Source organism: Pelodiscus sinensis, chromosome 1 (assembly GCF_049634645.1).
Source record: "Pelodiscus sinensis isolate JC-2024 chromosome 1, ASM4963464v1, whole genome shotgun sequence".
NCBI classification, from domain to species: Eukaryota; Metazoa; Chordata; order Testudines; family Trionychidae; genus Pelodiscus; species Pelodiscus sinensis.
The window spans coordinates 271,518,726-271,545,808 of NC_134711.1; the positions used below are offsets into that span (position 1 = coordinate 271,518,726).

Consider the following 27,083-nt stretch of genomic DNA (forward strand, 5'->3'; position numbering starts at 1 on the left):
ACCCAATGCCCCCCAGCCCTCCCCCTCTTCCCGGGACCAGGCTGGCGGCTCCCGGGAGCTTGCCCGGGACCGCAAGAGGTGGGCACCCGCCTGGGCTAGTGCGGACATCGTGGACTTCATCCAAGATCTCTGCACTAGGCACAGGAAAGTGGCCAGCTAGTGCAGGAGAGCTGCCAGCCTGGCCACCCAGGAGCAGGTGTGCATGAAAATCAAGGGGGTCCAGTGAGACCCCCGACCCTGAGCCCTGAGCTTACAATGGCCGTCCTGGGTCAGACCAAAGGTCCATCTAGCCCAGTAGCCTGTCTGCCGACAGCGGCCAACCCTAGGGACCTTGGAGAGGATGGACCAAAGACAGTGACCAAGCCATTTGTCTCGTGCCATCCCTCTCCAGCCTTCCACAAACTTTGGGCAGGGACCCCACTCCTACCCCCTAGCTAATAGCACTCCATGGAGGCAACCTCCATGACTTGATCTCACGCCCCTTTAAACTCTGTTCTAGTTCTAGCCTTCACAGCCTCCTGCAGCAAGGAGTTCCACAGGTGGACTCTTTGCTTTGTGAAGAAGAACTTTCTGTTACTAGTTTGAAGCCTGCTACCCATTCCTTTCCTTTGGTGTCCTCTAGTCCTTCTTTATGGGAACTAATGAAGAACTTTTCTGTATGCACCCTCTCCACCCAACTCCTGCTTTTAGAGACCTCTATCCTGTCCCCCCTCCGTCTCCTCTTTTCTAAGCTGAAAAGTCCCAGTCTCTGTAGCCTCTCTTCATATGGGACCTGTTCCCAACCCCTGATCATTGTAGTTGCCCTCCCCTCTCCCACCCTCTCTCTTCCCCTCTCCCACCTCCTTTTCCCAGTCTCCCCCAGTTTTGTTCAATAAAGACAGATTCCATTTTTGAACACAATTGTCCTTTATTTTGTACATCAAGAAAAGGGGCTAGGGAAGGGGAAGTGGAAGGAGGTGAGGGAGGAATGGGGTACGAGCCCCCGATGGGGAGGACTGGGCTGGCTCTGCGGGCTTCTGGGTGTGGAAGCTCTCCTGCTGCCCCCCAATTGTCCCCTCTCCCCAGATGGCAGCCTGTGGGCACTCCGGGCACTCCAAGCCAGGACTGCTTTGCAAGCGGGGCACCCCTGAGAAGTGTCTGTCCGGGTGGGGGTCGGGTCCCTTTAAGCGCAGCCCTCAGCTAGCCTGAGACAGCATCTCCACGCTCTAAGTCCTCCTCTGATGCCCTGCCGGCACTGCTTCCGGCCATCCTTAAGCCCTGCTCAGGGTCCACTTAATTAGCTTTTTGTTAATTCGAACTAGTTTTTAGTTCTAGACGCGTTAGTTCGAATTAGCTTATTTCTAATTAACTAATTTGAACTAAGTTAGTTCGAATTAGCGCTGTAGTGTAGACATACCCTAACAAGGTAACTGGCTCTGTGAACATGAGGAAGGTGGTCCACATGATATACCTTGACTTTAGCAAATCTTTTGATATGGTCTCTGTTAGGGGGTTGCAGGGTTCACATCAATTATCTGACACCCTCCCCTGACCCCCTGTTTGCTCTCACCCTAGCTGGAGCTCCTGCCCCCATACAGGCTGCCATACGGGCTCCTCATCGCTCCTGACTTTTCTTCCCATCCGTGACTACTGGTACCACAATATGGACCTAATGGGGTGAGGTTCAGGTGGGAAAGGGAGACTCGGGCCTTCCCACTCTCCAAGTCTTAGCCCAGGACTCTTAGGATACAGGGACCCGCTGTCCCTGTCCAGACTGGCTGGGCTGTTGCCCTCAACTCGCCAGCCCATTAGCTTGTAACTCCTATACCCGTCTTGGGCTACTTCCTTTCCCCCTGCTCCTCCCCTTCCTAGTGTTCTACAGCAAGCCCCTCCCCTTTGACGCCTCCCGGTGGGTTGGGTCAAACTCAACCTTCCCCGGTTCAGCAAGGGCAAACTCACCCTCCCCTGGTCCAGCGTCCACCGCCTCTTGATTGCTTCCTACAGTTGAGTCCCGCATCTCAGGGACGGCTCTTCCCCCTTCTCCAGCTTCCTCTGAGGTCCTGCCGCCGGCCTTTTGAAAGGCCTTCTCCTCTTGGGCCCTTCCCCTTGAGGCGGCATTGGGATATTTCCTCAAGTACGCCCCACCCCCTCTCTTCCCAGACTCAGCGGGTTCCACGCCGTCTGGCACAGGCCCCGTTCCCAGTCTGCGTGCCGCCGGCTGAGGTCCCAGCCTCACGTCTACATCGCCTGGGGCGCTAATGAGGGTCCGTCTCTCCCTGTCACAGTCTCCCACAGAAAACTTGCCAGCAAGTTAAGGAAATATGAATTGGATAAATGGTTTGTAAGTGAATAGAAAGCTGGCTAGATTGTTGGGCTCCACAGGTGGTGATCAATGGCTCAATGTCTGGCTAGTAGTCAGTATCAAGCGGAGTGCCCCAAAGGTCATTTCTGGGGCCGGTTTTGTTTAACATTTTTATTAATGACCTGGTTGAGGGGATGAATTGCACCCTCAGCAAGTTTGCAGATGACACTAAGCTGGGGGAGAGGTAGATACATTGGAGGGCAGGGATGGGGTCCAGAGTTATCTAGACAAATTGGAGGACTGGACCAAAAGAAATCTGATGAGGTTCAACAAGGACAAGTGCAGAGTCCTGCACTTGGGATGGAAGAATCCCAAGCATTGTACAGGCTGGGGACTGACTAGCTAAGTAGCAGTTCTGCAGAAAAGGACCTGGGGATTACAGTAGATGAGAAGCTGGATAAGAGTTAACATTGTGCCCTTGTAGCCAAGAAGTTTAACAGCATATTATGGTGCATTAGGAAGAGCACTGCCAACAGATCTAGAGAAGTGATTATTCCCCTTTAATTCAGCACTGGTCAGGCCACTTCTGGAGCAGCAATGGATGAGAGTTTTGCGGGGCCCAGGACAGCACATTTTTGCGGGGCCCCTCTCAACAGATGTCTCCTCTCGCACCTGTGTTGTGCAGTGTTTCAGCACACCATGCACATGCTCCTCTACTGTGCAGCGCGCAGCACCGGGGAATTTAAAGTGCAGTATCCTGCCGGGCCAGTCCGCCCCTGAGCGCGGGGCCTGGGGCAGCCACCCTACACGCCCTGCCCTATATCCGCTGCTGATCTGGAGTATTGCATCCAATTCTGAGTTCCCCCTCCCCATTTCAGAAAGCACATGGGTACATTGGAGAATGTCCAGTGAAGAGCAATGAAAATGATTAGGGGGCTGGAGCACATGACTTATGAGGAGTGTCGGAGGGATTTGGGTTTGTTTAGTCTACAGAGAGAAGAATGATGGGGAATTTGATAGGAGCCTTTAACTACCTGGAGGGAGGTTCCAAAAAGGATGGAGAAAGGCTGTTCTCAGTAGTAACAGATGACCCAATGAGGAACAATGGTCTCAAGCTGCCATCAGGGAGATCGAGATTGGATATTAGGAAAAAATTATTTCACCAGGAGGGAGGTGAAGCACTGGAATGATTTACATAGGGAGGTGGTAGAATCTCCATACCTAGAGATTTTTTATGGCCTGGCCTGAAAAGTCCTGGCTGGGATGATTTAATTAGCATTGGTCCTGCTTTGGTCAGGGAGTTGGACTCAATGACCTCCTGAGGTCTCTTCTAACTCTCTGATTCTTTGAGTCTTTGATTCTATGGCTAATGGAAAACAAAGTGCTGGGGAAAGGGTAGGCAGGAAGAAGGGAACGTGTTCCAGCTAGGACAAAAATCCTTTAAAAGTAAGCATTTCATGTCCAACCTTTTCAACAGGAGGGCTGATGCCACTATGGTCTAAAGACAAGAGTGTGCGGACTATACGTAGAGCCAGATTATCTGTTCTGTCCAGGCATCTGAAAGGGGAATTTAGAACGCTCTGAGTTCTCTTGTTGGGTATACTCCCCCCCACCCATACACACATACATATGGAGTTGTCCAGCAAGTGTAGAATCAGCATATTCATCTTCATTCATGAAGTCTGTGGAGGAGGGGACATATCCCGAAGGAAAGCAAGTGGTGAAAACTGCTGTACTCTGGTTATCCTTTGCTGCAGGGGCTGGTAATCTCCGGCACAACAGCTGCACATGGTTCAGCAGGTTAACTGCAGGTGGGCTGCCAGACACTTTGTTAACTGAGCAACAACAGACATGGCTGCTTGCAGCTCTCAGTGGCTGTGGCTTGCTGTTCCCAGCCAATGGGAGCTGTGAGAAGTGAGGCTGGGCTACTGTTTCCTGCAGCTTTCAATAATAATAAAAATTAATAGTCTGAGCCCTAAATACAAAATATTCTCCATTCCCCATGACTGGTTACAAGTATACATGAAATACCAACTATTTTTAATGTAATCTATTAGCAATCCTCTTTATATGAACTGAACTGTTTTCCAACTTAATGTGCACCAATTTGCCCCTGCCCTCTGATCCAGATCACTTCTGAAAACTCAGTTATGCTCAAAGCCTACCTATGATAAAATCCTCATGTCACTCGTGGTTCAGATGTACTATTGCTATTTGTACATTAAGACTGGAGGTTCTTTGTGGCTGGGCATTTTATTACATTGAGGCAGGGATAGGGTGGTATTTTTAGTGCTGTTTGCAATTCTAGATCTATATAAATTATTGTTTATTAACTAACCATGTAGCTCATTACAAAGCAGGGAGGGAATGAAATACTTTTATTGGAATTGTTTTGTTGAAGTAACAGCCTGCAAAATTCATTGATTAGGCTTTTAAAAAGTTCCATCAGGTCAATTTACAAAACTATTTCTCTGTGACTGAGGGTGTCCATTTTATTCATGGTTCTTAAAAAAAATTGTTGGTTATTTAAAGGAATAAGGACATCTATTAGGCAAATAAGTTTTTGTTGAGCAGTCAATTCTAGTTACACAAACTCCATTTTTCTACCAAAAGTAGGTCTGCTCCTTTATAAGACAAATTAAACAGCAAGTGTCACTGCTACTTTGTAGTAACATCTTTAAGAGCCAAGTATATTGAATGAGGTATTATATCTCCAGCATAATCCTAATTCACTTAACCCAGCTATTAGTATTCATTTACCTTTCTCTATATATTTAGAGCTGTACCATCATTGCCAGAGTATGAAGAGAAGATTCTATCCTGGCAGTGCCAATTGTTTCAGTTAATTATTTTCTTTTCATGATCGTCACATGCATTTTCTATACTTATGGAATCTTCTTAGACCTATATATTAACATTTACTGAGAGTGAATTTCTTATTCTGTTTCAGTGTTATGAACATTCCTTACCTTGGTAGTAACAATCCATGCTTCCATTTGACATCTGTTTGGAAGAAGCAGTCTACTGATTCTGGCACCTAGAATCAAGTGTACTGAATAACACTAGAAAACCTGCACAACAGAGATCTGATATTTTTCATAATATATGTTGTATACATAATATACAGGGGTGATGTCATACTAGGAGTCTACTACAGGCCACCCAGGTGGAAGAAGTGGAGGAGGCCTTTTTTAAACAAATAACAAAATCATCCAAAGCCCAAGATTTGGTGGTGATAGGGGACTTCAACTATCCAGATATATTTTGGGAAAATAATACAGCGGGGCACAGACTATCCAATAAGTTCTTGGACTACATTGGAGACAACTTTTTATTTCAGAAGGCTGAAAAAGCTACCAGAGGGGAGGCTGTTCTAGATTTGATCCGAACAAATAGGGAGGAACTGGTTGAGAATTTGAAAGTGGAAGGCAGCTTGGGTGAAAGTGATCATGAAATCATAGAGTCCACAATTCTAAGGAAGGGTAGAAGGGAGAACAGCAAAATAGAGACAATGGATTTGGGCAAGACAGATTTTGGTAAGCTCAGAGAGCTGATAGGTAAGGTCCCATGGGAATCGAGACTGAGGGGAAAAACAACTGAGGAGAGTTGGCAGTTTTTCAAAGGGACATTATTAAGGGCCCAAAAGCAAGCTATTCTGCTGTGTCGGAAAGATAGATAATATGGCAAAAGACCGCCTTGGCTTAACCATGAGATCTTGCATGATCTAAAAATAAAAAAGGAGTCCTATAAAAAATGGAAAATAGGACAAATTACAAAGGTTGAATATAGGCAAACACCACAGGAATGCAGGGGCAAGATTAGAAAGGCAAGGGCACAAAATGAGCTCAAACTAGCTACGGGAATAAAGGGAAACAAGAAGACTTTTTATAACTACATTAGAAGCAAGAGGAAGACCAAGGACAGGGTAGGCCCACTGGTTAGTGAGGAGGGGGAAACAGTAACAGGAAACTTGGAAATGGCAGAGATGCTTAATGACTTCTTTGTTTCGGTCTTCACCGAGAAGTCTGAAGGAATGCCTCACACAGTGAATACTAGTGGGAAGGGGGTAGGTTTAGAAGATAAAATAAAAAAAGAACAAGTTAAAAATCACCTAGAAAAGTTAGATTCCTGCAAGTCACTAGGCCCTGATGAAATGCATCCTAAAATACTCAAGGAACTGATAGAGGGGGTATCTGAGCCTCTAGATATCATCTTTTGAAAATCATGGGAGACAGGAGAGACTCCAGAAGACTGGAAAAGGGCAAATATAGTGCCCATTTATAAAAAGGGAAATACGAACAACCCAGGAAACTACAGACCACTTAGTTTCACTTCTGTGCCGGGGAAGATAATGGAGCAGGTAATTAAGGAAATCATCTGTAAACACTTGGAAGGTTGCAAGGTGATAGGGAACAGCCAGCATGGATTTGTAAAGAACAAATCATGTCAAACCTATCTCATAGCTTTCTCTGATAGGATAACGAGTCTTAGCTTTCTCTGATAGGATAACGAGTCTTGTGGATAAGGGAGAAGCGGTGGATGTGGTATACCTAGACTTTAGTAAGGCATTTGATAGGGTCTCACATGATATTCTTCTCAATAAACTAGGCAAATACAACTTAGATGGGGCTATGATAAGGTGGGTGCATAACTAGCTAGATAACCATACTCAGAGAGTAGTTATTAATGGTTCACAATCCTGCTGGAAAGGTATAACAAGTGGGGTTCCGCCGGGGTCTGTTTTGGGACTGGTTTTGTTCAATACCTTCATCAACGATTTAGATATTGTCATAGAAAGTATGTTTATTAAGTGTGTAGATGATACCAAACTGGGAGGGGTTGAGACTAACCTGGAGGATAGGGTCATAATTCAAAATGATCTGGAGAAATTGGAGAAATGGTCTGAGGTAAACAGGATGAAGTTTAATAAAGACAAATGCAAAGTGCTCCACTTAGGAAGGAACAATCAGTTTCACACATACAGAATGGGAAGTGACTGTCTAGGAAGGAGTACATCAGAAAGGGATCTAGGGGTTATAGTGGACCACAAGCTGAATATGAGTCAGCAGTGTGATGCTGTTGCAAAAAAAGCAAACATGATTCTGGGATGCATTAACAGGTGTATTGTGAGCAAGACACGAGAAGTCATTCTTCTGCTCTACTCTGCACTAGTTAGGCGTCATTTGGAGTATTGTGTCCAGTTCTGGGCACCGCATTTCAAGAAGGATGTGGAGAAATTGGAGAGGGTCCAGAGAAGAGCAACAAGAATGATTAAAGGTCTAGAGTATATGACCTATGAAGGAAGGCTGAAAGAATTGGGTTTGTTTAGTTTTGAAAAGAGAAGATTGAGCAGAAACATGAGGGGGAAGGGATAGCTCAGTGGTTTGAGCATTGGTCTGCCAGACCCATGGTTGTAAGTTCAATCCTTGTGGAGGCTATTTGGGGCAAAAATTTGTCAGGGCTGGTACTTGGTCCTGCTATGAAGGCAGCTGACTGGATTTGATGACCTTTCAAGGTTTCTTCTAGGAAATGAGCAATCTCCGTTAATTTAATCATAGCAATTTTCAGGTATCTAAAAGGGTTAATTTAATGATAACAATTTTCAGGTATCTAAAAGGGTGTCATAAGGAGGAGGGAGAAAACTTGTTCATCTTGGCCTCTGGGGATAGGACAAGAAGCAATGGGCTTAAACTGCAGCAAGGGAGGTTTAGGTTGGACATTAGGAAAAAGTTCCTAACTGTCATGCTAGTCAAACACTGGAATAAATTTCCCAGGGAGGTTGTGAAACCCCCATCTCTGGAGATATTTAAGAGTAGGTTAGATAAATGTCTATCAGGGATGGTCTAGATAGTATTTGGTTCTGCCATGGGGGCAGGGGAGGGGCAGGGGACTGGACTCCATGACCTCTCGAGGTCCCTTCCAGTCCTAGTATTCTATGATACTACAATGTAATCTTCATTTAAGAGAGATCTCAGAATAGTTTAGAATCAAATCAGAGTGATATGTCCATTTAAAAATCTCCAGAAAGTTCTGTATCTAATTAATTATTCAAAAACCTTGAGTTAATGGGAGCTGTGAGTGCTTGTATCGGTGGCCGTACAGATAAATAAAAATTCTGGCAGCTTGCCACAGGCTAACCCTGGTGAACCATGTCTACCCCATGTGCATCTTATTGCCTACCCATTGTCTAGACCTACCCTTAGCATTGGTAAACAGTAGCCGTATGGCATAGTGAGTCATAATTTGGCAAATACATATACATTCCTAGATTTTAAGGTCAGAAGAGACAATTACAATGATCTAGCTTGACTTCCTGCATAACACAGATTTTCACCCAATAATGATCAAAGATATCCAGTATGATTAAAAATCATCAAGTGACTGAGTCCACCACATCCCTTGGTAAACTTTTCCATTATTCATTATACTAATATTTAAAAACTGTGCTGTATTTCTAGTCTGAATTCATCAAGTTGCAGATTGCAGGCACTGGATTTTGTTATGCCTTTGTCAGGTAACTGCAAGACCCTTTTGATCCAATATAGTCTCCCCATGTCAGTACTTCTTGTCAAAGTTGAGGGAAAGTGCACCTGCATTCCTCCTTGAATACAGAGTGCTTCAGTGAGGGCACCCACTCTCAAGCTTCTTGTTGCCTGGCTGTTCTTCAGTGGATACACACATCTTTTCTACAGGCCTGGGGATTTACAAGCTGACAGTTCCCTGCTTTCCCTTCATTATTCCCAGCAGCCTGCCTAAACAGGCCTGCTAGCTTTCTCTTCAGAGATTAATATAAATTATTACACAGTTATCAATTATTACAGTTCTTCCAGTGCAAGTTTATCTTTCTCTTAAAGTAAAAGCACTCAACAACCCCCCTCCAACCCATACTAAAAGTGATAAAAGAACCCACACTCCTATTAAGAAGTTTGTCAGCAGTTACCCCAATCATGATGTGGGCTCTTTTCTCACAGCAGTCCCTCAGCAGTCAACCAAGTTTCTTTGGCTACAAATTCATCCCAACTTCAGCTCAGAAAAATCCCCCAATCTTATGGGGCCTCAGTTGGCCATGTCCTTCCAACCCTTTTCAAAGGTTTGGATCCTCCATGGACCAAGGTTCCTGTTTATTTGTTGGACAAGGAAGAAATTCTGAAGCCTGTTTAAAAACAGGCGCTTTATCCTAAAGGTCTCTTGGTCCCTAGAGAATCCAATATAAACCTCTGAGAGGAGAGGGAGTGAGGCTTCAAAGGATGTATAATCAGAGACACCGAAATAGCATGTTTCACCTCTTATAAGAATTACATACAATACCACAATAAGAAATACACAATTGCATTTTAATATAGTGTATCTGAAATACATTAATCCTAGTTTAATAAGGTTTAACTTAGCTCAGTACATTTTTATCTTAGTTCCTTTAGGTTTGTCCAGGATATTGGCAGTCTGTCACTCTTGTAGACTGTCATCAAATCATCTTTTGGATACACATCTTAGATAAGCCACATGGATACACCTTAATTCTCTAACTTGAAAGCAGCTTTTCCAGATCATCAATACTTGTTCCTTTCTGAATCTTCCTCATATGCTGCCAACAATGTAGCAAGCTTAGCCAAGCACTTCTTAAGGCTCATAATCTTTTTCATTGACATAGAAAAAATGCCCAACCATGTGTGTTAACCCAGTGTGACTGCAGGGTGTCTCTTGTATTAGACAGGTGTTGGCTACATGCTGCTATCTGGATGTACAAATTTCTGGCATAAAGGGCAGACTTTAGCTATCTACCCTTTACCTACCTACCCTAGCAGAGGTGTATTTACTGTGTTCTTACAAAAGTCTACAGTTTATTTTCACATTGCTTGTGCCATTGCTTCTTCCATTTACTGATTTGTGCAAAACAGATTTTTTTAAAGAGACTGTTTCTTAATCTGAAAAACCAAACCAACCAAATAACCCCTTCTCCCTCCTCTACAGGCCCCAACATTTGCAGCAGAATACTCAGTCCCTCAAACTGTAATAAATATAATATAAAAGCAATAACTGATATCTCTTATGAGCTCAGACAAATCAGTGAAATGTGAAATATTCTACTTATCAGATATGTTGGACTCGGTTCTTGAAATAGAATATTACTTGCTTTGTCACTCATTAGTGTTTCATAGTGCCCTAATGATTTGGAGAAAGGGGAATAATCAGAATGCATGTGATTTTTTCCTCTGTAGTCTGAAAATGGCACTAGTTGAATTTTTCTATGGAAATACTAGCTGTTGAATCTTTCTGATTTTATTCATATAATTAAATACCATATGCAAAAAAAATAACTAAAATATCTTGTGAGTTAAAAATCAGTAGAAATACTATGATGAGTTATTTTGCTGAAGGCTGTTGCATTTCTAACTTCAGGTTGTTTTACACAGCCCAAGTCCTACATGTCTGTTTCTACTTTTTACCCACTGACAGCCTAAAATGGAAAAATTAGCCACCTAAATTAAACATTGGATACATTTACTGGTCACACAATTCTGCCACCCTTACTTATGTTGACTAATAATGTTCTCTGTGAATAGTTTTATTGAACTCAAGTTATTTAAATACATAGTAGCACTATCCATTAATATCCATTGGAATATTTGTGGAGTATATTACAACTTAGTGTGAACAAGTTGGCGGAATCTGTTACTAGATTAGTTTCATACCTTAGTATGATACAAATCAAAATCAGTTTGAATTGATCCTTCTTGGATTTTATTTTTTACTAATGAGCTACTCTGGAGGCATTAATACATTTAAAAATTTAAACAATTGATTGTTTGCAGTGAATACTTTCATCACTGTATAACCATGGGATGAAATTCTACACTCCAGAGTTTTGTTTGTGCAGTATATTAAAATGCAATGGGCCAGAACTAGACTGGTTGTTTTGGGGGAAGAATTAGGGAGAGAGGACATTTGAGCTCTGTAATCTAAATGTAACAAAGTGGCAGACGCAGTACAAGGTTTTTATTGAATTAGTTCGAGATATGTTAATACTGATATGTAAAATGGAGTGGATGCTGAGGCATCAAAATTCAGAACCAGAACAAATTATTTAGATTAGTCATCTCCAAAAAAGACAGAGAGAAATGTTAGTGGGTCCTAAAAAAGTGGTGCGAACTAGCAAAATGATTCCAGATGAAGTTCTGTGTTGAAAAACACAAAGTAATACATATAGAAGGGAAAATATGAATTACTTATCCATCTTACAGGGTTCTAAGCTAACTGTATGAATTCAGGATAGGGATCTAGTCATCACTGGGGACAACTCAGTTAACAATTTCTGTTCAGTAAACATTTGTAATACTATATACAGTACTAGTGACCATTTCCTCAACAAAAATATTACAGAATTTGAAGAAATTCAGAGAAGGACAACAGCAATGATCATGGGGATGGAGAAACTTTCATATGAAGAGTGATTGAAAAGAATTGGAATTGTTTATCTTAGAAAGAAGATAGGTAAAAAGAGACATAATATATATAATGAATGGTAAAGAGAAAGAAGACTGGGAAACACTGTTGGCTGTGTCTAGACTGGCAAGTTTTTCCGGAAAATCATCTGCTTTTCCGGAAAAATTTGACAGCTGTCTACACTGGCCGCTTGAATTTCCGGAAAAGCACTGACGATCTCATGTAAAATCATCAGTGCTTTTCCAGAAAAACTATGCTGCTCCCGTTTGGGCAAAAGTCTTTTTCCGAAAGACTTTTGCGCAAAAGGGCCAGTGTAGACAGTATAGTACTGTTTTCCGCAAAAAAGCCCCGATCATGAAAAAGGCGATCGGGGCTTTTCTGCGGAAAACCGCGTCTAGATTGGCCACGGACGCTTTTCTGCAAAAAGTGCTTTTGCGGAAAAACATCCTGCCAATCTAGACGCACTTTTCCGAAAATGCTTTTAACGGAAAACTTTTCCGTTAAAAGCATTTTCGGAAATTCATGCCAGTGTAGATGTAGCCTGTTCTGTCTGACTAAGAAGACTAGAACAATAAGGCGTTTAGTGAATTGAAAAGATAAAAAATTAAAAATGGATAGAAGTTTCCTTTTTTCATATAATCAGAAATCGGGTTGTGGAACTTGTAGCCACAGCGTGCTTTTGAGGCAAAGAATTTAGCAAGTTTCAAAGATGAATTATATCTTTATCAAGATAAATACATGGAATACCCAGAACTGTTACAGTAAATTCTAACAAAAAGTTTGGTAAGAATAAATACCTCACGTTTTGTGCATTAAGAAAGCAATCTGTTAGGGATTAGGATGAAAGTTTAATGGGAGACTGCTTGATGCAGGGTCTTTTGCACCTTTATCTGAAACATCTGATGCTAGTTACTGTCAGAATATGGGATTAGATGGACCACCCAGTATGGCATTTCTTGTGTCTTATATTATCTACATTAGGATTTAGGGAAATGACTGCTGAATCATCCTGGCATGTGGGCCAAGCCATGATGTAGAAATGGTAGCAGAGTCTCTTTGGACCATATGAAATTGGAGAGCTAGGACAGAAGAGATTCCAAAGGAAAATCTGAAGTAAAAACACTACTAGTGAGGAAATTTAGGTTAAAGTTTGTTGTGTTATTGCTTTGGAACAATCCAGCCCCAGGAAAGGGGGGCGGGGTGATAGACAATAACTAAGGGCTGGTTTAAATTTTTTCATAAAAACTGTTTGTAGTGGAAAACAGGGGTTTTGACAAAATTACTTTCTTATTAAAAAGTGTCTGCTTTCCACAGAGAATTTCAATTTTTCATTAAGAAAGAGTTTTCAATAAAAGGTAGACATTCTCCATGGGAAAAAATAAACCCATTTTCTCACCCACTCTTAGCGTCAATATTTGTTTTTGACAGCAGATTAACGACTTAGCCTATTTGCAAAATAGCATGAAAAACAACACAATGTGGCAGTGGGTGGGATAATTGCTATGCATCTGATTCAACTTGGAGTATAGGGACATATGAATATTTACTTGTTACCTTTGTTATGGTAAATATTTATTTAAGAATGTAGTATAAGAAAACTCTCTCCATCTTCTCTCATTTGCTCTTGTTTTTTAGGTGTTACAGTACTTGAAGGGCCTATTTATGCAGTGGGTGGCCATGATGGCTGGAGCTATTTGAACACGGTTGAGAGATGGGACCCACAAAGTCATCAATGGACATTTGTGGCAAGTATGTCAATTGCCAGAAGTACTGTTGGAGTGGCAGCATTAAATGGCAAGTGAGTAGGGTATTCTTGTTCTGTTTAAAAACACACCTTTCTGTAAGATGAGTAACTGTTGCACAATAGTAAATATCTTCTGGTATCTTATATTTGAGCATCTCATTAGAAGTAAATATAGACAAAGGGTTGTTGCCATATGCAAACAATCTTTTCATATGTTATGGGGATACATCGCAAATACAGGAAACCTCCGAGATGTGACCATCCAAGGTGCAACCCCCTGCCCTTACAACCATTTTGGTAAGTGCGGAAGGGGCCGAAAACCCCCAACCTACGTCCTCGGCCTGCATTTACGACAGCATACAATGCCTATCATAAATGAGGGTTCGAGTTACAACGCTCCTGACTTGCGACACTTCCCAGGAACCGATCTCGTCACAAATCAGGGGCCGCCTGTATATTATTTTGTTTTTTCTTTAAGTGATAAGTTCATGATTTACATTAAAGATATAAGAACACAGAGCTGAAGTCTCACTGTGTATGTTATAATTTCAGGAGGTACAGGGGAACATTTTCAAAGTGCTGGCCAGGATACATTGTGAGTTCCTAATCTAAGCTATACATGTTGAGTGTGGTAGCTCTGTTCAGCAGAGTGAATTTACCCATGCTGCTTAAAGATAAGTCATTTACAGTTATTACTGTCACTTCCCTGATGGCTGGAATTGCTTTATATGCACTCTACACCCAAAACCTAAACCACATGACCCTTGTGCTTTGAAGACAGCAGTTCTAGCAGGCGAGACAAAGGGAAAACTGTCTTTCACTGTGCCAGCAAGAGCAGCACCAAACCTATCCCTTACAGAGGCCACTCAGTGTATTCACATTTTAAGTAGCAGCTTTAGGGTCTTCCAGCTTCGTTTTTATTTCATTCTTGATGTGACAAATGTAAGGCTTGTTGAATAGTTCTATATGTTGTTTACTGTTTATGGGTAGTTATTCCCCTCATTACAACTTTCAGTTCTCTAGTCAGGAATGGAAACAAAAACAAAAACAAAAAAATGCAGGATTTACTATTGGTAGGTGATTAGATATGCACCAAAATTAAAGAATAAATGAAGTAGATAAAGAATACTCAAACTGAACCTTTCACATGCATCTCCGACCCTGATATTGGTTCATCTAAACTATTTGGTGAATACTTCTGAATTACTGACACATCAAAAGAAATGAGGATTGGTTTGCCCTTTGGTTATATGGTTGTACTTCTGGTTATATCTCACCTTTCTCTTAGTATTAAACTACCCAAGGAAACTTTAAATGTTTAAACCGTTCATATCCAATATTCACCCTTTGCCCAATATTGCCATTTTTAACAAATTTACACACTTCTAAATTTGTCTGTTAATTTCACTGGGCTATTTTGTTATGTGAAGGAGCAAATAAAACTTCCCTATTCACGTTCTCCATACCACACATGACCATAGAGATCGCCGACATGTCCCCATTTAGTCTTCTCTTTTCTAACTGAACCATTCTAGTCTTTTTGATCTGTGTTTCTATGGAATCTGTTGCCTTTCTCTCTACCTTTCATTCAGTTACTATATATTTGACTTTCGGTCTACATTATTTGAAACACAGATAATCCAAAAACATTGAATTCACACATTTCATAATAGAACAAATGTTATGCTGACAGCGATAATAAAAGAAAAAGATTAAGACAATATATTTTCTGCCAAAATATTTTATTATTAGAGACTATGTATGTCAAAGAGATTTATATTATTTTAAACAATTGTATGACACAACTATAAATGAAAATCTACTAGATTTTCCTGTAATATCATAGCTTTAAAAATCCTTTAAAGTAATTCCTGATTTCTGAATCATATTTTGGAAACTGTTCATTCTGTATTACACTTAGTAAACAACTATATAGTTCACATGAAAAATACTTGTTCTTTAATTATGTGTTTTAATGGGATATCAATAATAAATATTGTGCTGCAGAAGTTAAAATACTCAGTGCTAACAGGATATACTGACTGACTACCGGAGAACATCACAGAGATATGCCAAGCTGAGTGTCACAAGTAATGACTTCAGCACACCACAGGAACCAAAATACTCACAAAGCAACTGTCTTCCAGAACTGAGGAGAAAAACCTCTGCCCTTTATTGATTCCTTCATACACAAAGATGTGCTTTAAAGGACTTTCCAGTTCCACCTGCTGGTGTTGTTTATATCAAATACCACAGACTATTACTGATCACAGATAAATCAAGAAAAGTGAGGAATCTTTTAATCTTAACTTTTAAGAGTAAAACTACTATTTAACTTCCTTTTCAAATCACATTTTCATTGCACTGGGGTTCAGAAAAACAGAAACATTTGCATTTGGACTTCATTTGAGGGTTTGCTTGAAAAATTAAGGAGCCATCCAGAGTGTTGTAATATTCCCCATTTATGTCCAGTTGTGTTTTACTTTGTTCTGCAGACAGAGAAACAGCAAGCCAGAATTATTATTTATATTAAAGTAGCTCCTGAAGACCCAGACTGAGATCAGAACCATCTATGCTTGGCACTGATCAATACACATAGCACCAAAAATATGCAGCCAAAATAGAGTAAAAGGATACATTTTTATCTTCATTTTATACACAGGATGGCAGAGAGAGAAAACAATTTGCTTACAATTACACAAGAAGCCTTGTAGCAGAAACTTGGAATTGAACCAAGATTTCTTGTGTCACAATCCACGTTATAATAAGTTAGGGTGCATCTAGACAGCACTCTTCTGTTGGAATAAGCTGTGCAAGTTGCACTACACAGATTGCGTAGCTTATTCTGAGTCAAAATTGTTAGAGCTTATTTTGAAATTTGGCACTGTCTACACAGTGCCAACTTTCAAAATAAGGCACTATTCTGACAAATCCCTTAATCCCCATGGAACAAGGGTTACAGGGACACCGGAATAGTGTGACCACTGTTTTGGGAAATAGTGGGTGCTTTTAAAGATGTAGCATTGTTATTTCGGGATATTGGAAGTATCCCGAAAGGGCATCGGAGTCTAGCCATACCCTTAGTTCCAAAAGCATTAACGGTGGGTGTGCAGATTTTGGATAATTATGATTCCATTACATCATAGATTTAACCCTCCTCTCTTTTACATTCCAGCTTGAGCCCTTAGACTGCTCTGGTTAGTTTTATCTTTTTATATTTTAAGTTATTATTTCTCACTCATGTTTTTCATCTGAACAGGCTGTCCAACATAAAACTGTGTGTTTGTCTAACTCATGAGAACACTCATGATCATATTGACTGTGAACAATTCTTTTCTCTGATGTTTGGTTGCAGTGAATTGAATTTAGGGTATATTCTCATTAATTTTGCTGAATGGTTCACAAAAGCAGAGCATAATGATACATTAAAAAAATAATTTTTCCATTTAGTTTACAATTTTTTTGAGTTCTCTAGCAAATGACTGTTTTGTGAGCAAGTGCTTAGTGATAGATTTAAATCAGTTGGGGTTTTATGTACATGTATTTATGTTTATTCAGTTCTATGAGATTGACATTAACTGAATTCATTTAGTACTAATTTGATTATTGTCCTGGTGCACATTTTCAGCTATTTTTGTTGTGGGGGTTTGTGGCAGGGGAAGCAGGGTTCAAATGGTTTAAGTCTAGCAAAGTTATAAGCAAGTGAGAATGCGGGGGGGGGGGGGGGTGAAATGTTGAAAAATGTTGAGCAACTTTAAAAATGGATATCACTAACCAAGCCACCTATAATATATGTGCGATAAGATGTAGAAGCACTCCCTTGGATTCTGATGACAAACGGTTAACTTCAAGTAAGCTTCTCCTCTGCAAGTCTCTTGAAAAGGTGGTTAGGTGAAGGTACGTAAGTGTTTGCCTGAGAGTCAGAGAAGAAAGAATGCCTTTGGGAAAGCACTGTTCCATGCTCAGAATCGAAGGAATGACCTAAAGTCCTGACCGTGGAGCTTTTTGTTTACTTGTCTGCTTATGGAGTGGAGCATGGACATGCCAAATATTACAGATTTGTTTATTTTACTTTCTTGTTAGGAATCTTATCCCTTGAGGAAAATATTTTTCACTGACTGCAGCTTTATGTTTTGCTTCAAGTCATTGCATTAGTTTATAAACTATTACTAGTAAAATAATATTTTTGCTATAGAATGGGACCACTTGGCCTAATGTTCCTTGTAAACCAGAAATATGATATTGAATATAATTTTTGTAATTGGTGGGGGGGCACAGGACTCAACTGTTAAGGATGCTGAATTCTTTATTGGTTTTGAAGGAGAGCTATTTAGCAGAGGGGTCAAATGATTCTTCAAACAAAACTAAACTTGTGCATTGAGGAAAAGTGAACTGGGAGCTCAGTAGAGTTTTTCTGATAGAATTCTCTTCTGATTCTCCATTCTGTGAGGGTGAGGTCCTGAAGTAATTGTTTGGGGGGAAGGGATGAGAAAGTGTTGCCCAGAAATTCCTTAGAGCCTTCTTGAATTCCTAGATTAGCTGGGCATCTTGCCTAAAGACTAGTCCTATGCATGCAACTTTTTGGGTTCTCCATGGTAGAATTCATCTCTTAGATGATCCTATCTGCAGCAGTGTTAACTTCCATATACATTTTCTCCTAGAAGTTATCTGCATTAGGAGTTATACAAATCTAGGAAGGTCACAGCTCCCTAACTCTCCCCTCTTCACTTCCCATGATGCTTTGTAATCTGCAAAGCCAAAATAGCCCTGACTGAGAACTGTCTTCTTCATGTTCAACAGAGGGTGAGAATATGTACTATTGCCCATTTCTCTGTTTTGCATGTCTCCTATCCAGGTTCCAAAGTGGATTTTGCTTTCCACTGTGAGCTGATTTTTAGAAGAGCATTTTACACTAGGTTTCACCAGTGAAATCCTGGTCCCATCAGTGGCAAAATATCCATTAACTTCAGCAGAGCCAGTACTGGATTGTAGTTTGTTAATGATAAATTTTATGCTAGCCTAATTTTGTTTGGGGTTAGACATTTTATGTTATGCCACATTCATTGCTAATTGACATCACAAAGTCATGGGGTTAATAGTACCACGAAGACATTAATAGTGATTCAGTATTTGACCCTAGACAAATAGCTACATATCACATTAACTTCTACACCTACTTTAGCTGATTACATGCTGACTACAGCCTTCTCAAAGAGTTCTATTTCTCTGTCTCTCATGCGTCACATAACAAAGACTCTGTTACATTTACTCTTAACAGAATAATTAGGACTCGTTATTATTTCAGTGTCCTAGCCTGATCTCTTGTTCTTTTGTACACAAATCCACATTTCCTACATAGAATTCCCATAGAGCTCAGTGGGTATATATTATAATGTGCAATGTGTGTGTGGGGGAGGGCTTATTTGTTTTTTAGAAGCTTAAAATTATCAGTTCCTAAGTATGATTTAACATGGTATGTTACAGCTAGCCAGCTAATGGCTTCTCAAGCTCAACATTTAGCAGACGAAGAATGCCAGATAAATACATGGGAATTTTAAAGGAAAGGGTGTAAAATATGTAAATAGAGGAGAAAAATCCCCCAAAAAGTATTTAAAGAGGTATTCAAATGAGGAGAGAAGGTAAAGGGAGAATCTGTTTCTCCCATCCTAGTGCACTTATGCATACAGTCAAGGAGAGTTCAGAGTTTCAGATAGCTCAAAGGGGTGCCCAGCTGCCACACTCACTGGGCAACCAGAATCTCATATTTCCTTTCCCCTCCCTTCTGTGAGCAGCATATAATTTGTTGGCCTAACCAACTAACAGCACTCCAGTTACCTGAAGAGTGTGGGAGAGGCATTTCCCAAACACTGACTTTGCCACACCCTCCCTTCTGGGCACAGTACATTACAGGGAGTACAGGGTACAGAGTACAGAGTACAGAGAAAGTACTTAAAGCAACTCACTGGAACACTGGAATCTCGCAGGAGCATGGCTTGTCTTCAAATGGGTGGGAGTGACTCAATCATGTTCCCACCTGGCTAGTTCATGTGTTGAAGTAAGTATATATTGTAACAGTCAGTGGTGCCCCTTTTTAAAGTACTTGCAAAACTGAGTTACATCCTCAGTTCTTCTCAACCCCGCACTGGTATGAGCAAGCTGCTTTTTGGCCCATATTCTATACACAATTGACAGTATTTTGCTTCTGCTGCACCATTAATTCAGTCAGCTATCAGTAAAAGAAAGTTTGTCCTCAATGTGCAGTTCCTTTTTAGGTACATTCTAAAATGAATATTGAAATCCCTTTAGATTCTTATATTGCTTGTTCTCCAGCTCTGGTTCACAGCATACGTGGGATATAAAGAATACAAATGATATAGCAGATTCCCTACCAACACCTTTGTTATGATATTAACAAAGACTTGGGTTCTCTTAGGGGAAGAAAAAATAACGTGTGGGAACAGTCACTAGACTAATTTCAGAGTGGACTAGCGACAGAGTGGACTGTACTTGCCAAGAAGTCAGAAAAAAACTGATAAATTTCAAGTTAACATTAAAACATTTTGTGGCTATAGATAAATTGAACCAAAGCTCTGAGCTTTGTCAATCACAGGACAAAATACAGATATCTAGTAATTTAAATATGATGCTCTTAACATGACACACCAAGCCAAGAATAACATCAATATACTCCTTGAGTTGCTTTAAGTACTCTCCCCGCATATCAGTGGGTGGAACATTTAGTCAGATTGTACTGTTCCCAGAAGGGAGAGTGTGGCAAAATCAGTGTCTGGGAAATGCCTCTCCCAGACTCTTCAGGTAATGGGAGTGCTGTTAGTTGGTTAGGCCAACAAATGATATGCTGCTCACCGAAGGGAGGGGAAAGGAAACAGATGAAAACATCTTTGTGGTTCTTTCAAAGAGATTACTCCTTTGAATTACCAATTACTTGTAAATAATAAAAATCTACAGCAATCAGCAACAATCAGCTACAGAAGAAAAATAACCTACTTGATTTATGAATTACAATGAGACCCCCACTGAGGTTCAGACTGCATTGTACAGTAAACTTCTGATAAACCGACTCCGGGAAGCCCAAGGCAGAGCAGCTGGGTTGTTGCCGGGTTGGTCCCGTAGCGCCACCCCTCAGCGCTGTGGGACCAACCCGGCAGCACCCCAGCTGCTCTGCCCCAGACTTCCCCAAGTCAGCCACTGCTGAAACTGACCAGCGGATGACTCTGGGAAGCCTGGGGCAGAGCACCCTAGCTGGTCAGTTTCAGCAGCGGCTGACTTGGGGAAGTCTGGGGCAGAGCAGCTGGGGTGCTGCCAGGTTGGTCCCGTAGCGCCACCCCTCAGTGCTGCGGGACCAACCCGGCAGCACCCCAGCTGCTCTGCCCCAGGCTTCCCCTATTCAGCCGCTGCTGAAACTGACCAGTGGCTGACTCTGGGAAACTGCTGGTCAGTTTCAGCAGTGGCTGAATCAGGGAAGCCGGGGGCAGAGCAGCTCCAATTGTCCAGCACTTCTGGGTTCCAGGTGGTGCCGGACCATCAGGAGTGCCGGACCATTGGATGCTGGACCACTGGAGTTTTACTGTATTGTGCTAGGAACAATAAAATGAGTATAAAAGACAATTCATATAAGCGAAAGTAAGCCTCAGAAAGATGAAGGGACAGCAATTCAGGTTTTCAGCACCCACCACCAGCAAGTCAAGAGCCATCACGGGACCTAAGGCAAGGTGTGGGGATGCGACTTCTGCCTCCTAAAGGCATGGGGCCTAAGGCAGAAAGGGTGGGGAAGGGGCAATCAGTCCTCAGTGCCACCTGGACCGTGGCAATCCCCCTCCATCAGGGCTCGGTGGCAATTCAAAGGGGCTGTATCACAGGGTTCTGGGGCAATTGCTCCTTTCAACTCCCTCATGTGGACCTGTCCACAAATGGGTCCAGATGTAGAAAAGAATGCAACACCTACTAACAGCCTTTGTCTGGCCCACGAAAGCTCATCACCTATTAAACCATCTTGTTAGTCTTTAAAGTGCTACACAGTCCTGTTTTTGTTTCTGTTGGTAACTCACTCTTTAAAAATTACAGATGAGGTCTGTGACAAATCTAGGAGCTGATTACAGATCTGATTTCCAATTCTATTCCTTAATCACTACATCTTTATGTACTTTGATCCAGATCTCTACAGATTAATTTTCACAGTTAAAATCTGAAGTAGTAATATAGATATTCAATACTTGTCTCATTTAATCTAGCTCCTACAGCAGACACCAAATATCTACTATATTCTGTGAGGGGATGTCCCCTACTACTTTGGCTGCTCTGCTATTTCTATTTCTCTTCATACAGTTCCCACCACTTACTACATTTAGGGAGATATCAAATCTCTTTTGAACTCCTAGATCAACTTGTGTTAAGTTTTTCATTATTGAATGAATTGAGGTGGATTTATTCACTGTGAAGGTCACAACCTAAATGATCACAGAGGGCAATTTCTAAGTCATCCATGTAATTGCAAAGCTCTGCTAATTTTCATACCTCAGTAAACATTCGGAAACTTGCTGAAAGCTGCATTATTTTATCAAGTAAATTAATTATAAATAACACCTCCAGATTTCACTAGAGTTGAGGAAATCACAAAATGTGTCTGAATCAATTATGTTTTAGCAGAATAAATGTGTGTGTGTGCATGCGTGTGTGCACATGCATGTGTATACTAGTTTTGTTTCTTATTTATTTGGTCTTGAAATTATTACACTTTTATTCAAGAACCAGTTTGATCTTTTTTTTTCTTTAACCCATGTTGTATGCTTTCTACCCACTGTATTTCTCAGGACATACAAGTGAAGATTATTTTACTGAATATTATGAATATTTACCTGCTGCTGAAGTACTATGATGCTTGCCTGTATCAAAGAAATTTCCTGCTTTCACAAATCAATCTACAGTAGGGGAGAGAGGAGGGCTCAGATTACTTGCCAAATAAGTAAGAGGAAAAAATCAGTGTTAGAGTGTCTTTCTTTTTCATGAGCTTTATGCATATTGACTAATTCTCACAACATGAAGAAACAGAGGCAGACAATTTGATCTAAGGAAGTGGGTCTGGCCCATGAAAGCTCATCACCTAGTAAACCATCTTGTTAGTCTTTAAAGTGCTGCATAGTGCTGTCTTTTGTTTCAGCGAGACCAGACTAACACGGCTACATCTCTATTACTGAAGTTATAATGGGAGAAACTGAAACACTTCCTACAATAGTTCAGCTCGTCTACACTGGCCCCTTTTCCGAAAGGGGCATGTTAATTTCACAGGTCGTAATAGGGAAATCCGCGGGGGATTTAAATATCCCCCACGGCATTTAAATAAAAATGTCCGCCACTTTTTTCCGGCTTTTAGAAAAGCCGGAAAAGAGCGTCTACACTGGCCCCAATCCTCCGGAAAAAAAGCCCTTTTCCGGAGGATCTTATTCCTACTTCAAAGTATATATATTCTTCAAAGTAGGAATAAGATCCTCCGGAAAAGGGCTTTTTTTCCGGAGGATTGGGGCCAGTGTAGACGCTCTTTTCCGGCTTTTCTAAAAGCCAGAAAAAAGCGGTGGACATTTTTATTTAAATGCCGTGGGGGATATTTAAATCCCCCACGGATTTCCCTATTACGACCTGTGAAATTAACATGCCCCTTTCGGAAAAGGGGCCAGTGTAGACGTAGCCGTTATGTTTTCTCCAGCAAAACATACCTACTGGTCTCAATGAGAGTTTTTGGCTCAGTAAAGGCTAAGTAAGGGCTGCAGAATTGGCACATAACTAGCCAGGATTAGAACTCTTATCTTATGAACTCTGATTCATTGGTAAAACATTATTTTAGTCTCCATTATTACAATTTTATAGGTCAGATATTTCCATTCCTTTTCATAAGAGTATCAAAATGACTGATCTATTATAAATGGAGTATTTATTAACTCTAGCTCTTCATTAAACTCTCACTACCCAAAAGGACAATTGATTAGCTCCCTGCTGGAGAGAAGAAGAAATGCTCGTTAAAAATGTTCTTACCTACCTTTAGAGTTTTCAGGGAGACATGTGTGCTTGAAAGTGTTTCAGATGGAAAATCATACAATCAATGAATCTGGAGCCACAACTAGAAGAACAGTGCTGTCATCTAAAATGATTGAGCTTTCAGAGGAGAGAAATATTACTCAAAGAACAGCACTACCTAGCATAAAGCCATTTTGTCAGGTCATTAACGATCTCTTGACAAATAAGATAGTCTCACCCTATATGTGTGTTTACAAGTAAGAGGGTAAATATATATTCTTACTCAAATCTAGGGTAAATTATCTGTTCATAGAAATGTTGCTGGGCATTGTGTCTGCCAGCTCTGAACCTGACATTGGAGCTGACTTTTCCAATTAACAGGGATTTCATTCACTAACTGACTTAGGATAGATGTATGTACTCCAAAATTTATAATGGGGCTTTGAACAGGAATTTGTCAAAAGGAATTCATTTCTATTAAGTAAACCAGAAGGAGCCAATTATTGGCCCAAGTCATAATGAGCTATGATAAGCTTAGGAAATCACACTCGGAATTTTTATATAAAATATCAGTAAATATTTGTAAATATCAGGACAATTCTTTTCAGAAAAAAATGTTTCTTTTTCCTTCTTTGTCCAGGTTCTTGAACCTTCCATCCATTGAGTTACTAAACAAAGGAAATATTATTCTAAATATTGCACTAATTTTCATACTTCAGTAAATATTAATAAACTGTCTTAGTTCTATAGTCAATCAGAGAATTGGTACTCCTTTTTTAGCTGCACCAGAACATCTTATGATACACCTGAGTATGTGATGAAAGGTGGATATTTGCTTCCCTATTTCTCACTTCCCTATTCCTCACTCCTAGGGCCACATAGGTTCTGGTTTAGCCTCAGCCATAATGGTAGAGTAGGCTTGTGGCTGCTGAAATTACTTTGATAGGTCCCTTCTTACATGTGACATGTTCCATAAGCCAGAGTGATTGTCAGCTGTTCTTTTGGGTACACTGAAGCAGCCCAACAGGGTCTTAACATGAGCCAGGATCTAGTCTTTTATATAAGCATTGAAACCATTTTGATAGGTAAACACACATTAAGAAAGGCAAGATGAAACTGTTTTACCAGCCATATTCCCTCAGATCAAAGGCAACCTAATATTTTGAAGTTATCTTGTCAAAATGAATTTGAAAATGTTTCTCATAGATCAGGGATGGGCAAGATATGGTCTGCGGGCTGGATCCAGCCCTCCAGGCTGTTTGATCTAACCTGCAGCCTCTGCCTCCTCCATCCCCCCTCCGCTCTCCTAACCCCAGGGTAATTGATACCAAGCAGTGAGGGAGTGCGCACTCATTTACTGTTCAAAGCAACTGGCAGTTCCCTCTCCCATCAAAGGCATGCAGCACCTAGAGGGAGCCACCAGCTGTTTTGAACAGCTAATGGCTTCACATACACCCTCATCCCCAGGTTCTGATTGGCCTGGGGGTGGGGAGTGCTACAAGCCCCCCATCCTCACCCCAACTAAGCACTTGGTGCCTAGAGAGAGCTGCCAGCTGTTCAAAATGGCTAGCAGTTCCCTTGGAGTTGCATGCCCCTGATGGGGTGGGGATGGGAGGTGAGAGACTTCATATTCCCCTGCCACCTGACCATGACTGGCCAGGGCCTGAGAGAGGAGGACTGCATGAAGTTGCCAGGGGTGCATGGTACCTAAAGGGAACTGCCCCTTCCGCCCAAAGAACCCCTCCCTTTCTGGGGGTCCAGAGCCAGCCCACGACCACTACAAAATTTCATGAAATGGCCCCCCTGCAAAAATATTGCCCACCCCCGTTTTAGACTAATCATCAGAGCTTTGCAACAATGAAATTGAAGTAAATACTTCCAAGGTGACCAGTCATGACTTGCCCTAACACTTTTCAATTTTAGAGTCTACGTTAGTCTACTGACTAGTTTATACATTTTTATTCCTTTTTAATGTTTGTTCTTGAGAGTAAGTAAAAGATGCTGGTCATTGATAGATCATTTGTTTGTTCTTTATAACTAGCGATATATCACATGTTAAAATCAATGCTTTTACAGTTGTTTACTGACTACTTTCTGTAAGCAGTGTAGTGTTATGATTTATTGTGGTTATTTTTATTACTACTCTTATTTTATTTTACTATTAGTGTCATTTCTGGTCATATGTTTAGCTTAAATATTATACTCGGAGCTTTCCAAAGGGAAAAATATAATTTTATGATTGCTATGGAGTTCTTCTTCTAGGCCTCATCATCATTTTACGCTATCAATCAAATTATTTGCTTTTTATTTTATTTTATTTGTTTTAACCAGTGTAAGTAGAAGATCTATCAGGGATAATTCCTGCAGTGTGCTGAATACTTGCTATCATATACTTCTGCAGAAGCCTTCAGGAGCAAATTTTCAAAAGACATTGAGAATCAGATTTTCAGTTGCTTAGAACTCCACCGCTGGGGCCAGATTTTCAGTACACCCAACACCTATTTAAATACTTATTTTTAAGTGATCTGTACCCCATCAGGCTAAAGTCTTCTGCAAATGTGGCCACTTATTTTGGTACCTTTTGAAAATCTGTTTCTGATTGTGGGTGCTGAGCACTTCCTAACAGGATATTAGGAATCATTAAAAAAGGGATAGAGAATAAGACAGAGAATATTTTATTGCCCTTATATAAATCCATGGTACGCCCACATCTTGAATACTGCATACAGATGTGGTCTCCTCATCTCAAAAAAGATATACTGGCATTAGAAAAGGTTCAGAGAAGGGCAACTAAAATGAGTAGGCGTTTGGAACGGGTCCCATATGAGGAGAGATTAAAGAGACTGGGACTTTTCAGGTTGGAAAAAAGGAGACTAAGGGGGATATGATAGAGGTATATAAAATCAGGAGTGGTGTGAAGAAAGTGAATAAGGAAAAGTTATTTACTTGTTCCCATTATCTTCATTTGGGGCCACCAAATGAAACTAATGGGCATCAGGTTTAAAATAAATAAAAGGAATTCTTCTTCACACAGTGCCTAGTCAATCTGTGGAACTCCTTGCTTGAGGAGGTTGTGAAGGCTAGGACTATAACAGGGTTTAAAAGAGAACTAGATAAATTTATGGAGGTTAAGTCCATTAATGTCTGTTAGCCAGTATGGCTGTGTCTACACTGGCATGAATTTCCGGAAATGCTTAAAACAGAATAGTTTTCGTTATAAGTATTTCCGGAAAAAGAGCGTCTACATTGGCAGGCTGCTTTTCCGGAAAAGCCCTTTTTCTGGAAAAGCATCTGTGGCCAATGTAGACGCGCTTTTCCGGAAAAGAGCCCCGATCGTCATTTTCGCGATAGGGGCTTTTTTTCCGGAAAAGACTACTGGGCTGTCTACACTGGCCCTTTTCCAGAACAGTGTTCCGGAATAAGGACTTATGCCCAAGTGGGAGCAGCGTAGATTTTCCGGAATAGCGGCTGATTTTGTACAGTAGAGCGTCATTGCTTTTCCGGAAATTCAAGGGCCAGTGTAGACAGCTCACAGCTTATTCCGGAAAAGCGGCTGATTTTCCGGAATAAGTGGCCCAGTGTAGACAC

General features: G+C 41.0%; 1 protein-coding gene across 1 annotated transcript in view; it reads left to right on the plus strand.

Annotated features, from left to right (window-relative positions):
* The window catches only part of KLHL1 (kelch like family member 1), a 418,170-nt gene that overhangs the window by 368,555 nt on the left and 22,532 nt on the right, over positions 1-27,083 (plus strand). Inside the window, exon 8 of the mRNA XM_006129049.4 lies at positions 13,358-13,520. Coding sequence (XP_006129111.2) covers positions 13,358-13,520 — 163 coding nt within the window. The remainder of the gene's footprint in view (positions 1-13,357; positions 13,521-27,083) is intronic.